Here is a 14,993-nt window from a genome sequence, read left to right on the forward strand (position 1 = left end):
AATTACAAATTTTGATTTCTGAGTGGCCCGTGGAGCTCGTCAGACCTCCCTTTCCTAATCCTGATGACTGGGTGATGACTTATCCAGCGCCTTAGCAATGATTCTATTCTTTTTGTTGGTTTGCACCATTTCTTAACGTCTTTAAAAAATATTTTCACACAGATGTGCTCCATATTTGGACATGCACACATAACTGTGCAATACAGTGGTCACCAACCTTGTCGAGCCCATGATCACATTCAAATCCAATTCAAGAAACCCACTCAGGAGGGTCATATTTATTATTTTAGCATTCTCTGTTAAAGGCTGAGTGTACGAGCATACATATACACAACGAAAGGCGGTTATGCAGCTTTATCTATTCAATGAACAATAGTCACATTAATATCAATTCATATTTACAGAATCTGTTCAGTGCACAGTATTTAGCCTCAGTTCAACACTGCAGCACAATGTTTTTTACAAGGCCATAAATGTGACTATTTACTTTTGTGAAAGTAGTTCCCTGTTCTCAAATAAATACAAATACTATACAGCCGTCCGTATTCTGCTCCTGCAAATATTTCACAATAAAGTCTCCTTGTTAAACAAACCAAAAAATGGTTTTAAACACTGGGGTGGTTTTATTTTGATACGCATACATAAAGTGTTGCAGCCACTTGTGTTCGTAAAAAAAAAAAAAAGTCAACAGATAAACAATTAAAACTCGAATGAAAGATCATTTTGTCTGGTTATTCCTCTTGTAAAACACAATGTGTATCTGTCTATGACGCAAGCGTATTTACAACACCTTCCCGAACCCGTTTCAAACTAAAAGCGTTTCACTTTCCGAGTCCATTCATCTGTTCTAAGGTTCTAACGGGGCTTAGATTGTTATCGAGAGACCGGAAGATGTGCGTCTTCATACCGTAGTATACTAGGATTTGCTTTAGTACACAAACCGACTTGCAGTAGATCAACTAGCAGCTGTGGCGAAACCACAGCCACTGATTCTAGAGATTTCGGGGGTCCATGGTGAAGACTGTGGGATCGACCGGCAGATCCGTCTCGACGGGTGGGCGACCACATCACTGAGATGATCGGTATCTCCTTTACTTTGAATTCACTCCTGAGTTGAGCACACGCGCGATAAACTGATGAGATAAGAAGGGACGCTTAAGATTAAATATAGAAAAAAATAAATCATATCAGGGTAATATTAACTTCATTTAATTGAATAAATACAGAAGGATTATGTATAAATTATAGTTGAGGAATGTTCCTCTGTCATCAGAGTTCATCAACCCTCAGTATTCAGCAGTGTTCTCAGTAGATTTATATCCAGGTCCATCCACTGAATGAGTTCATCTCAGGTCCGTGTCCACGCTCCTCCGGACGCTCCTACAGTCTGTACATCCCAAACGCTGTGGCTGTTCCATCGTAGTCCACATAGGAAAGGTTCTCTATCCAGACCCCGAGCTGGTTTCCCTCCTCCAGCGTGACCACCCTCCCCTGCGTGGCCGTGCACTGCCGAGGCTTAGACCCATTCACAGTGGGGCTGCCCAGGTTGCAGTAGGCCTGCATTAAGATCTCATCCTCCTCCTTCTCGCTCTTCTTCAGCTTGACTTGGCTGAACAGGGGGCTGACGGGGTGGCTCTTGGAGAAGGTCACCCTGGAGTAGACGTAGTAGTCCCCGGCCTGCAGCACCGTCAGCCAGCTGCTGTAGGAGTAGTTGATGTTCTTGCGAGCTGAGTTACTCATGTCCCACTGGAGATAACCAGCTGGAGAGACACAGGGAGGCGTTTGTTATAGAAAATACTCAAATTTCATTTCAAATATGCTATTTCTATAGTTTCTTACATTTAGGCGTCTTTGCAGTTGTCCGGTCAACCCCCAAATGCGCAAAGGCTCTGTAGGAAGTGTCCTGTTTATCTGATGTTAGAAGTGAAGCTGGAAATGAGAGAAAACATTTGGTCAGAGTCGTATAAATATTTTTATACAACTTAATATATCAAATTACATTTGGGGGAGAAATTAAATGAGTTTACCTTTTCCTTCAGCTGCGTAAAATCTCTCCTGTGGGAACGAATAAGGAACACGAATTAGGATTTTCCTCATACGCTTTTAATCTATATATCATATTATCTATGATATTAACGTCGGGAAATTAAAGAGCTTTCTCTCTATGATCACAAAATGTCTGTTATAGTAATATCACACCTCACTTGCTTGTTCAAGAGCATTTCCTGTGCTCTAAATACACAAATGCAAACTCAGGTGCACTGCACATAAGTTACTTCATTCAGAATTTAGAATGAAAAATTATGAATTTGCAGATGAAACTGAAATATTTGTTTCATAATTATTTTTTCCTTTTGATACGTTTGTAAGTTTAATAGAAGTAATTTAAAAAAAAATGCCTTTTTTCCTCCAACCATCACCTTTATATTTACAAAGTAAAATACTTGTTATGGGTTTCGTAAGTACTGCATAATGATTAAAAAAATACTTTCAGCAGTGCCACCAGCTAGGCCATGTGTAGTTAAAATCCTCATACTGTAATTATAGACGTAGTTTTACCGTTTTTTCATAGTGGTACAGATAGATGAATCCTCCGACAGACAGCAGCAAATGCAGCACCGCCACGCCGACCAGGAATCGGATGAGAGTCTTGCTGTGGCTCGGTGATGGATGTGGACCGGGGATGAGGAGGGTCTGGGACCCGCTGTGGCGTGGAGGCACCGGCGGTGGGGCCACGCTGGTGTGGTAAGTGTTGATCATGATGGAGAGTAGCGGTGGAGTCTGCAGGAGCTGCCTGCTGTCCGTCACATCCCCACGCACCTCTGAACTGCAGCTCTCTCTGTCAACTGAGTTTTACTCTTGATACTTCCTGGAAGCTCTGAAGGCTTCAACCTGCCCGAATCTACAAGTGACGTGACCTTTGAAGAGTTCATGTGTCAGTGTGCGTGTGCATGCATGGGTGTGTTGCATCTTCCATTCTAACAGCCTCCGCTGAATGTTACGTGAACTTGTACTTCTCAATATTTCCATGTAAGTGTGGCAACACTTCTGTTTTTGACAAAAATGAACAATAATCCTACAAAGTGCAGTATAATGTACTACTATTTGTTATACAGGAATAGAACTAGGCCACGTGTCACAGAGCTTATAACCAAAGGCTTGTGCATTGGACGCTCAGTGGTATTTTCACACAGTTTTGATGCTGTGTGTATTTCCTGAGACACAAATGACCTCAGCAGCCGCAGATACATATGATCTGCACAGTAATAGGAGCAGGAAATAACACATTTACAAAATGTTCTACATCCATGTGGCCCCTAAAGAAGACCTGTGTGTAGACCCATGCAGTTTAGGGTAACTTCTCGATAATATTTGTTGAATTATTTGGTTGTTTACTTGAATTCAGAGGAAACAAGAACAAGTGCAGAACGCAAGTGGACAAATGCCAGATGAGCAGAGGCCGGTTAGACCTTCCTGAATTCATCTCAACTCAGTTCAACTTGAAAGAGGTTTATTCAGATACATGGAGATGTCGTCCCACTGCTGAATATGTGAACACTGCTCGGTTGTAGAGCACATACAACAAGGGAAGAGGAATCGGAGAAAACCTGGAGAAGATGCGCAGAACAAGAGAGGAAGAAAGAGGGGCTGTCATGGCAACAACTTGACCGGAGGGCACAAGAGCGGAGAGGATGGGGGGGGGGGGGGGGGGGGGGGGGGGCTCGTTATGTTCCCCGGGGAATCAAAAGGCTTCAGAAGAAGAATGCACAGAAAGTTTAGGCTATTGTGAAACTCTTTTTCACGTTTTCCCAATTAGTCACTGAGGGCTGTAAAAGCAGAAGGTATGAGACAGCCTAGCAGATGACATTGTGTCGTGTCAGATGCTTTGAGTCATTTCTGAAGAGTCGGTGTTTCGTCCGCACGACAACTTTTTCACATGGGAGCTTCCTCCCAGAGCTCCCACACCCAGATGGGCCTCTGAGCGAAAGCAAGGAAAATTCCTGCTTCTCATGAAATCACTGCGATGCTGAGTTACGTTTCCCCAGTGAGTAGAAAACAGTCGTTATTTGTCATCGTTGGGTTATTCAATTAAATGTTATAATCATCTCTAGCTCTTGTGTCACTTTTGTTACTTGTTGCTAATAACAATAATTTAATATTTTTTATGTTGAGGAATGAAACATTTTCACCAAAAAACACATTTGTTATTATTTTGGGGGCTAAAAGTTAAGATTCTCATGTTGAGTATTGGGTTAAAAACAGCATAATTTATCTGGTGGATCCTCGAACCCCATTAAGGTGGTTTTAACTTAAATATGTATAATATTCTCGACACTGCACACAAGAATTGGACAGGTTTTCCTATGATTAAATAAAAAGACTTAAAAAAAACGATACTCAAAAATAACTGACACACGTGAAGACTGAGTGTAATGTGACATTACTGCATCTCAGTGGTTCAAAATATTCTCGACAGTATATATACAAATAGATTATTTGTATGTATAGAAATAAATACAAATAAGAATAGATTCAATGTTTTTAAACACTACATTTTATACTTTGTTTTCCTAATTTAGTACCAGACACCATGTACTGTTAAATTCTATGTAATTGTTGAACCAGAATCAGTGCATGTTAAATTATTCCCTTTCCTCTCAATTAAATGGTGAATTACACAATATTCTAACTGGTTCTTCTGTTTCCTGTTGTTGCTGTTTTTGAAAAGGAAATAAAAAAAGATAGATTTCAGGACTCAGAATCAAACGTCTAACTGAGAAGTCCAAAGGAATTTTATTCTTTTGCAAACCACAAGAGACATTCATTGATATTTACATTTCATGAGCGTCGGCATCAATATTCAGAGGCTGCTTTAACTCGGTCGGTCGAGCTGCAAACTTACACATAATGACATTCTTAACATGTGCTGTACATTGGCATTATCGTAAATGGAAGATCAGCACATGACCAAGTGAAATGTGAACTAAAGCAGAACTGCATGGGACTGAGTTTACATTCAAACCTTAGAGAGTTCTTCGTCATGTGTAAAATGAACTGTCTTTGAGTTGCTCTTTGGATTCTGCACATTCATAAAAAATGAATTAAAAAAAAAGAGTTTAAACGTCCAAAGTCTGTCAGAGGAAAAAGGTGAAAAACCAGCTAAGGAGTGAAATGAACAACAAGTGTGTGACGTTCACTGTGCCGGCTGCAGGGGGCAGTGTTTCTGGAGCCTTCTGGAGGTGGGGCGGAGCGGAGAGAGGCCTGATGCTTGTGGGAGGGGTAGAGGCCTGAAGCCGGTGTCCCTGGGGTCGGGTTCACTTCTTCATGAACAGACTGAGGTTCGTCTCTGCACTTCATCAGAGCCACAAAGCCTCTGTAGAACTGGGGGAAAACACAGAATACAGGAGGATCAGTGTTTGTCAGCATTGATGTGGTGTTGTGGTGATTTGCAGGTTATAAGAAGTTTGACATCCAAGCTCATTATGTCAGTAACATACATAATAATCAGTATCATATCAGTCAGTTACTAAATGTTAGGATAAAGTCGGCTGAAACAAAACTTATACTCTGTCTAGAGAGGAAAACATTAAATCATTAGTTTACTTAAGATGTGTTTAAGCAGAAATCATAGATTGTATTTAAAGATGGATGTCGTGTGTCCACATCCTCCGACTTGACCAATCTCAGCTGTCATGTCATGTCGGAGGATCAGCTGTCATGATGTTTCGCCCCTTTTGTTATCGTATTAAATAACTAATTAAAAACAAAACTTACTGGAAAATGTTTCACTTGGACAAACAACAGTGTGATGAGATTTACCCCAAACGACAGAAGATATACACAAAAAGTTGCGCAACGTGAACTTTGACATTTTAGTTTGGTTAATGTCCCATCGATTAACATGGAGGATTTATGCGTGTTACTGCCGCCAGCCACTAGGCGGCAATTGAGATGCATTGGCTTCACTTTTGGGGAGCACCCACAGTCTATGAAAGAAACAAAAGGTCACATATAGCTGCGGGGGAAGGAAAGCTCTTATGTGTGGGAGAGAAAACTTTTGTGCTACTTTCTATTGTGTGTATTTGTAGCATATTGGTCTATTTGGTTTATTTTGTGTATTTGCCAAATTGGTGAGGAGGTTTTCTTGTTTCTGCCTAAACAGGAACCTGTCATCCAGTGTGATGAACATAACAGCTGATATCGAGAAACACTGAGAGAATAAAGACTGAGCTTCTCCTCCGTGAACGTCTCTCTACCTTTCTCTCCACTTCACAGTTTACAGACACAGCTGAGCAGACATATTTATACTTTAACCAACAGACCTTACATAGCGTACTTCATCGTTCCTCACCCCCTCCTCACCCAGGTCGCTCACCTGGTTGTTGAAGAACATGTAGATCACAGGGTTGATGACGGTGCTGAGCTTGGCCAGGACCGAGGGCACCACACTGGCCATGGGAGTGACCAGTCCCAGCCGACCGAAGGTGGCAATCAGGGCCATGATGCCGTAGGGCATCCAGCACAGCATGTAGCAGGACACCATGGACAACACCATCACCAGGATGTGCTGCTCTCTGCGCTGAGCGGCCAGCAGGTTGATCTTACCCACCTGGAGACATGGAGAAAGAATCAGAATCAGGGTTTATTGCCAAGTTGGTTTACACATTCAAGGGATTTGCTTTTTTTTTTTTTATGGTTGCTGGATCAACACCTCATTTCTCTATACATCTGCCTGAATGCTGAACCATGGTGTTAGGGTAACTCTCCCTATTTTCTCCATAGACGCCTCAAATAACTAGTGTTCATGATTAATGTGGTTTAAATTTGATAAGAAAGTTTATATTTAGTATTTTGTGCACTGTTTTAGTATCTACTTTGATATGTGTATATTCTGTTTTGCTGATACATCACTTGATTACTTTAAACTGGACAGTGGGTGTTTAAGATGGCGACTTTGTTTCTAAGAAGTTTGAGTAGAGCTATTTTGTGCTCTTCAAAAATTGTTCCCCAACTCTTCCAGAAACAAAACGAGAGCCGACAGTTGGTTGAGGTGAAAGTGTGAATGTGTCCGTGCAGTGTGTGACGTGTGAGTGTGGATCGGTAGATCTAACATGTCAGACTTGGTAATGGACATGTCGCAGTAACCATAGAGATACCCATTAAAGAAACACTAGAAGGTTAAAGTGTGTCCAGCAGCTCCATTGTGTTCCATTACGTCAGACGTGCTGGTCCCCCCCCCCCCCCCCCAGCTGTGGGCTAAAATAGCTCAGATACAAGGATAATGCTGTCCACGGAGAAGCTGCCCCAATAAAACAGGTTTTTATTGCATCACTTCAAACATCACTCATGACACATGGGCGCTGCAGTATTGTGCTTGACTACCATGAATGTAAATAAAAATGTTTTTGTTATCATCGAATTTTTGGTGGGAATCCAGATTAGGAGGCGGATCTGGGAATAATTTGTGTATCTTAAGGGGACTGGTATTTATGAGGTCAATATAGAAATCTGGATCTAATGATTTTGAATGTGGCTTCATCTGCTGGGCCTTGCGCTCTACTGAGTAAGATGCTATTCTTGTAATATAATCTAGCACGTTTGTCAGGAAATGTGTCCATTGTCAATAAACAGGAAACAGTTATGTGAGAATAAATCTCCAAGGTGCGTGGGCTCATAGAGGAAGCTTTGTCGACAGCATCATCATCATCAACACAATCTCAGAGCGATGTTGCCGTGCAGAGGAGAAAGTATAGAAATCCAAGCCGGATCCACACTGATGCTGTTGATGTAAATGTCATGCGTCCCTCTGACGTGTCCGCCTCAGTCACCTGGGAGAAGCCGGCTGAAGAATCCACACACTGATTGCTCAGTTTCTAAGAAAAGAGCTCCCAGTCAGAGGGCGAGGGCGGAGCCGCCGTTCGAGGGGATACAGTAATCATGTCTGCAAAGCCCCTCCGTGCGCTGACTCCCTCGGGTGCATTAATAGCAGGGATCCATTAGTAACAGGTTGCTTCCCTGATCTAAAAATACCTCCCATAGGTGATTCATAGGAGCAGTAGCAGAACAGTGTACGGAGGCACCTAACATCAATTGATTGCTCTGTAATTGTGTGACTGACAGGTTTACGTAACCCACACCGAGCTGCAGATGAGTCACTATCTGGAAACTGAGAGGGGGTCATTGCCCTGAGGAAGGAAGCCGGGCTCTGATCCTCGCTCGCCCGAAGATGTCGCTGCTCGATCCTTCTCCTGCTGGATAAATGGATTGTGAGGTAGCCAACACTGATCTGTGGCTTCTGGTATTATCTGTTCTGCGAAAATACCCCGAAAACACACGAGCGAGTGTTGATAGGAGTGTGAGAGGAATCACTCAACCTCAGAGCTGCGATCTCCTGGCCAAAGAACACCGTGACAGCTCGAGAGAAACCATGAAGCCCACTTCATGAGAACCATTAAGGCTCTTTATCCTGAGAAAATTACAGCTGGGTGACGTGCATCTCACACTGAACCTTTAGAAATGTGTCTTCTATACTGTCAGGGTGAAACAAAGCCGAGGATAATTGAGCCAAGTGTGTGTGCAATATATTATATACATTTCTGTGACATAATAAGAGCCTGCAATTGGTGACAATGGAAACACTCCCTTCAAGCAGCAACTAAAGCATCTGAAGCTTTGAAAGGGACAGAACAAAGAGCACACACTGGCTTTAAATCTGATCTGTGATCTGTTTTCAGGGATTTTCTCCCGTGAGCTATTTCATATCAGGGCATTGCCTCTCCCACCTGCACAATCATGAGAAACAATGGACTCGATACACACAACACAAAAACTGTGCTTTGTCTCTTGAGCTAAACTTTGTATTATTTGCTCAAATTTGTTTTGTTTTATTCTTTATTTCATTTGTTGCAGTTATATGTCTAGTGTCTCTGCTTCTACTTTACCTGAGGAGTTAACAGCCTGTGTCCACAACGTTAGCAGGAAGATAACTAAAAAGTTTGTGGCAGCATCAACTGGTGTGTTGACGTTTCTTGTCTTCTGAGTTTTTGAAAGAAACTATTCATAACTTGTGCTTTATTATTACATACATGTTTTGTGTAACTTCAGTCCTAGGACATGTTAAACCAACCGATCTGTGTAAGCGTGTGCCGGACCGGCATGCACTCACCCTCCTGATTGCAACCAGGATTCGTCCATAGGAGTAGACCATGAGCAGAAGGGGCAGCAGCAGACAAAAGACGAAGAGACACAACACGTACGAGACGCTGGTGGGCGAGCGGAGGTGCCACTGGACTGAGCATGTGGTGCCCGGTCCCTCGGGCCCGTAGCTGCTCCAGCCCAGTAGAGGCGGCACGGTCCAGAGGAGAGAGTAGAGCCAGGAGCCTCCGACACAGAGCCAGGCCTTCCTGAAGTCCGAGATGTCGGCCTGGGAGGAACGCAGCACGGTGATGCAGCGCTCATAGGAGAGAATGGACAGAGACACCAGGGAGACGATCCCTTATGGAGCAAGAGAGGAGAGATCAGAGTAGATCAGGTTTATAAGAGAATAGCAAATTATGCTTCTTACTCTTCCTCTTCAAACAACTCTACACTGGTTCCAGTGAACAAGGAACAGTTGGTCTGAATCAAACTGCCGACTGCAACTGAGATGTTCTCTGTAAAATCAGACCTTTAACTTTGTCGAGGCTGTGAAAGCAGAATAAGAAATAAATAGTTCAAATGAATTCATTAAATGCAAAAATCATAGTTTGTCCGGTTTTTATTATTTTAAGTAACACATGAAAGTTGATGCTTTTTCTTAACAATGAACAAAGATCTTGAAATTTACACATGTTTTGTGAAACGCTGACTTTCCGAAGCTGTCACGTGAAGCTGTGTGTGAGCATCATTCTTCTTTTTTTTGTGACAGGAAACCTTAATCCCACTAGACCGTCATAGAAAAATCCATCCTATCAGCTGCTGTCTTTTCCTTTTCATAGTAAACCGCTCACAGAATGACAACGTTGGCAGAACCGCCTCTTTCCTCCAGACTGAAATATCTGAACAACTGTCTGATGGATTGAAACGACATTGATGAACTGACTTTTCCTCCAACATGAGGTTCCATACTGGTGGTTTATAAGAGGAATGTCTCAACAGCTGCTGAATGCATCGCCATGAAAGTTGGTACAGATGTTTATGCTGACACTAACATTCCCTTTGTCATCGTCTCATTAATACATATCCCAGAATGCCGTCAGATCTCCAGCACACAAAAGGTTTGAATCTTACAACTATATAACTTTTCACCTAAATGAAATTGTTTAATAATAAAAACCTGAATTTGACCGTCAATTTCTCTTAGAATTTAGAGTGAAATAGTTCTTTCATGTTAATTATATTTGCGAATGTGTGTGATGGTTAGAGAACTTAACTTAGCTAGTTTGCTGTTGCTGTTATTGTGTTCCCATGCCTTTTTTATTTCTTCTTAATCACTTATTCTTTTTTCTGTGCTTCTGTAAACCACTAAGAACTCCCACATGTCTGCCTGGTGTTATATAAATAAACGATGTGAAAGTTTACGTGTTTGCGTGTGTGGGTGTGTGTGTGTGTCTTTTGTACAAAAATTAAAAAAAAACAGGATGCACATTTCTATCTCGGCTGCAGAAAGCCATTCGACTGAAAGCTGAGGAGATCAAGAGACTGAAACTCAAGTAAATCTGTCAAATGACATGTCCACCATGAGTCATCCTCACTTTGACACAAGATGAATAGATCGCAGCAGGACTCTATTTTAGCGTCACTGGCTTCCTGTCGTGAATCTGCCGTCTTTGGTCTTAGTTTCCTTTAAAGAGCCAATTAACTGAAATAAATGGTACAATGTGACACCTATACAATCCCACATGGTTATTTTAGGTTTATTTAACCAGTGGTAGCAGCTGAAAATAACTAAGTAAAGTACATTTACTCAAATGCTCTAAAATATGTATTTCAGTTACTTCCCTCCACTGTTTAAATACTGTGAACTCGTTATGGCTCTTATGAGCCAAGTATTTGAAATATATGGTTGAATCTGACACCAACACAGGTCATGTGGTTTTATTTAACCATTGGAGTTAAGTTATGTTTTCTCAAGCACTGTTGAGATTTGAGTTTCATGTGGCACACAAAGAGAGATACAGATTTGCACGTTGCAGTTTTGATTTGTAGCAGTTTGAATGCAGGACTTAAGGTTGTAAATAAGAATTCTTATACAATGACACCGCTACAGTCCTATTATCAAAATCTAAATACTTTTCCCACAACTATATTTAACCTTAACGTCATCATTCAAATCCAATTAACAAAGTCAGTTACCATGGTGGACTTTGTCAAAGATGATTTTGATATCTGATATTAAGCTGATATTGGATTTGCACTTTAACTTTGTTAAAACTTTGAATTCAGGACTTCAGCCTGTGAATAAGTTAGTTTTTTTTCAATACTTTTATCAAAGCTCTAAATGTTTCTTCAGCCATTGTCTGTCTCCATGTTTGGCTTTATAAAAGATTATTTTAATATCTGATGTTTAGTTTTACTTTGGTGACATTTTGTATGGGTGGTTTTATACAGTAGTACTGCCACAGTACTTTTTATTCCACCTCTGTCTCTATTAACACAATCATTAAGTCATTTAAACAAGTCAATTATGGATTTTCCCTTTTATTTTGGTAGAACTTTGACTGCAGGACTTTAGGTTGTAAATGAGTAAAAGTACTGCTACAGTACTACAGGTTTAAGTATTTTTTCCACGTCTTGTCAAAATCATCTTTACCAAAGTCAAACGTCAATTTTTAACTTTCTGAATTCATCATAAAACTCACGAGTGGGTGGAAAACCACAGACAGGAAAGTTGTTTGTTTTCTCTCCCGTGTGACTCACCGAAGAGCGAGTTGGCGAAGCCGTACCACTTGCAGCCGTGCTCCCCAATGAGCCACCTCCCCTGCAGACTGGCAGCGAAACTGAAGGGAGTCCCGAACACGCAGACCAGGATGTCGCTGAGGCTGATGTTGAGCAGGATGAGGTTGATGGGCGTCCACAGCGAGCGGAACTTGGCGAAGACGAGCAGAGCGAGCAGGTTGTTGAGGATCCCCAACACCAGGATGAAGCCGAGGCAGACGGCCACCACCGTGTGGCCGCTCCGGCTCAGGCCACCGGGGCTCAGGACACCGGGGCTCTGGGACACCGCCGCCGGGGAGTCCCGCAGGGAGAGGTCGGTGCCGGGGCTGGAGGTGGAGTGGGAGCTGGCCGCGGTGCTGAAGTTGCAGCCGCGTATGAGGACGACCATAGCAGAGCAAGGAGGAGGAGAGGAGGAGGAGAGGAGCAGGAGAGAAGCCGGACAGGAGCACGAGAGGAACAGGACAGGAGCAGGAGAGGGGCAGGAGAGAAGCAGGACAGGAGAAGGAGAGGAGCAGGAGAGAGGAGCAGGAGAGAGGAGCCAGATAGAGGAGCTGGAGATAAACTGTATAGGAGCCGTAGAGGAGCCGTAGAGGAGTAGGACGGGAGTAGAAGGGGAGCACGAGAGAAGTAGGAGAGGAGCAGGACAGGAGCAGGACAGGAGCAGGACAGGAGTCGGAGAGAGGAAAGGAGCAGGACCGGAGCCGGAGAGGAGAGGAGCTGTAGAAGAGTGGGACGGGAGCAGGAGAGGAACAGGAAAGGAGCAGGACAGGAGCCGGAGAGGAGCCGGAGAGGAGCCGGAGAGGAGCCGGAGAGGAGCAGAGACTCACACACTGTCCTGCACAGCCCCGTTGCAACTGCTCCACATGCTGCGAGGGCCGGTACAGCACAGTTAGAAGAGAGAGTGTACTTTGCCTTGTACTCTTCCTTATACCTGCACTCTTATAATACCCCCCCCCCCCCCCCCCCGACTCCTCTTCTCCACATTCTCTCCTCCCCTCTCTTCCTCAGAATCTCCCCTGGTATTAAAATGAGTCCTTTTGATCCCAGTGACCTGTGTTAATAGAATGAATCCCACCAATTGATTGCTTTCCGGCTGCAGGTGCAATGTCTTTCTGAGCTTATGTGCAGACGTGAATCAAATTTGCACGGTCACACCGACTTCCATCGGATTCCTTCCATTGGAGTTTTCACAACAGATATAGGCCAGATCGAGCGATTGTCCAAAAATGAAGTTCTTATTATACACCAGAGAGGGAACTACATGTGACGTTCCGCTTCAGAAACACAAACTTTGGCTGCATGGTTCTGCTAAGCCGTGCGTTTCATATTCAGTGCTGCTTTCTGTGCAGGACTGCTTTTGTGTGTGGGAGCTTAGTCAACCATGCACACAGTAAGTCACCAACAAAGAAACTTCCCCACCTGTTCAGCATTATTCTTTCTCACATGGCCAACCTGAGTTTTTAGTGTCCTCTCAATAAACTTTTACCTCGCTGCACCAACTTGTTCTCGTACATTTCTTCTTTGTGTGAACTTATGGAGACTTAGAAGCCTCTACAGATCGGTGACCCATGCAGAGAGTCAAAGTCTGAGTTGGCAAAGTTCACTTTCTGCTGCTGATCAATGCAGTGAAAACATCTGCGTCCCGGCTGCCTCGTTCACAGCAATCGATTGAGTTTCATATCAGTGAATATCATATATCAATTAAATGGATGCCTGGACAAAAGTACAGAAATAAACTAGGGATTGTATTTAACATTGGTCGACTTATTCCAACTATCCAGAAATGAAGCTGAAATATATGTAATAAGAATGCATCTTTTGCATTTGGTGTCTGTGTCTGTGTAGCAACGATCACTTCATGGACACACTGTCTCTTTAAACAGGATCTTTACTCCCTCTTGTTCATTTTTATATCTGTCACACATCTTGTACACATTGGTTATTGTATCTTTGGATTGTTTAGTTGTTTGCATTACTAGTTGTGTGATTTCTCGAAACTCAAGGTGATACGGTTGATAACTTTCCTTTCTTCATACTTCTCTCTCTTCTTTAACGAGTTTCTAGCAGCTACAATGAAGAATGAATTTTAACAAACCAAGGTGACATGGCCCCTCAGGTCTGTGAAATCCTTTTAGACAGTCGAGGACAGTGTCATGATTGGTTTCTTTGGAATGGATTATCTTGATGATGCTGTCGGCTGTGAAGCTAAAGGAGCTGCATTCTTCAAATAAAGAAAAATGAGGGTCAAGCAGACTGAATGTCCATCGACAAAGAGAATGAGAAACTCGTGTTTGCAGAAGAGAGTTACAGACCCAGAGGACAGTGCTTCTGTTTGCAGTCCCCGTCTCTTACAAAGCTTTAAGTTGACAGATTGTTATATAAATCTAAAATGTTTCGTCTCTTACTATTGGGGATCAATCATGATTCATTATTGTGTGCATCACTGGTAATACCTCAAATATTACAAGTGTCATTACTGCTCCCCTCATTTCTTTCACACATTTTGTATAAACACTTCAAAAATGAATACACTGTCTTGAATGTTATAGATAATGTTATATTGTCGACGTTTTATGTTACATTTGGAATCTATTGCACCCCCGTCCGTCCTGGGAGAGGTATTCCATCCCTCACTTGTGGCGCTCTGAGGTTTCAATATTTTTCCTCCTGATAAAGGGTTTTTTTGGGGGAGTTTTTCCTCACTGTAGTCGCGGATGAAGATCAGACAATGTACCACCCTGTTAAGCCCTATGAGATGAAATGTTATTTGTGAATAGGGGGTGTAATAACGCAATGTGATAAATCGGTTGATTCTGTTGGTAACAGCTGAAGCAGCTTGATAACATCACAATTCAGGATCATTTTATTTATTTGTCTTAACTGTTTTAGGTTCTCACAAGTTTGAAGATTGTTCTCCGGTTTGGTTGTTTTTATTCCGCTTGAACCTAATTTTAGCCAAAAATGTTTTTATATATATAACAGTTTAATACTATGTGCACTGCAGTGCCTTAGACATTTCCCACGAATCCTCGCTACATTCGGATGTGATCCACTGGGTACCAGTCCTTTGTCGTCAT

General features: G+C 42.6%; 2 protein-coding genes across 2 annotated transcripts; both read right to left on the reverse strand.

Annotated features, from left to right (window-relative positions):
- Positions 1-244: 244 nt before the first annotated feature.
- On the reverse strand, positions 245-2,883 carry cd40lg (CD40 ligand). Its single transcript, XM_053428230.1, has 4 exons — positions 2,560-2,883; positions 2,028-2,055; positions 1,840-1,929; positions 245-1,760 (listed from the first exon to the last, which is right to left on the reverse strand). The coding sequence occupies exons 1-4, from the start codon at positions 2,758-2,760 to the stop codon at positions 1,381-1,383; spliced, it is 699 nt and encodes a 232-aa protein (XP_053284205.1). The 5' UTR covers positions 2,761-2,883; the 3' UTR covers positions 245-1,380.
- A 1,927-nt stretch (positions 2,884-4,810) lies between these two features.
- Positions 4,811-12,304, reverse strand: tmtops3a (teleost multiple tissue opsin 3a). Its single transcript, XM_053428229.1, has 4 exons — positions 11,899-12,304; positions 9,167-9,495; positions 6,377-6,610; positions 4,811-5,382 (listed from the first exon to the last, which is right to left on the reverse strand). Exons 1-4 carry the CDS (start codon positions 12,302-12,304, stop codon positions 5,161-5,163), a joined length of 1,191 nt encoding a protein of 396 aa, XP_053284204.1. The 3' UTR covers positions 4,811-5,160.
- Between the last annotated feature and the right edge of the window lie 2,689 nt (positions 12,305-14,993).

This window comes from Pleuronectes platessa, chromosome 8 (genome assembly GCF_947347685.1).
Source record: "Pleuronectes platessa chromosome 8, fPlePla1.1, whole genome shotgun sequence".
NCBI lineage: Eukaryota > Metazoa > Chordata > Actinopteri > Pleuronectiformes > Pleuronectidae > Pleuronectes > Pleuronectes platessa.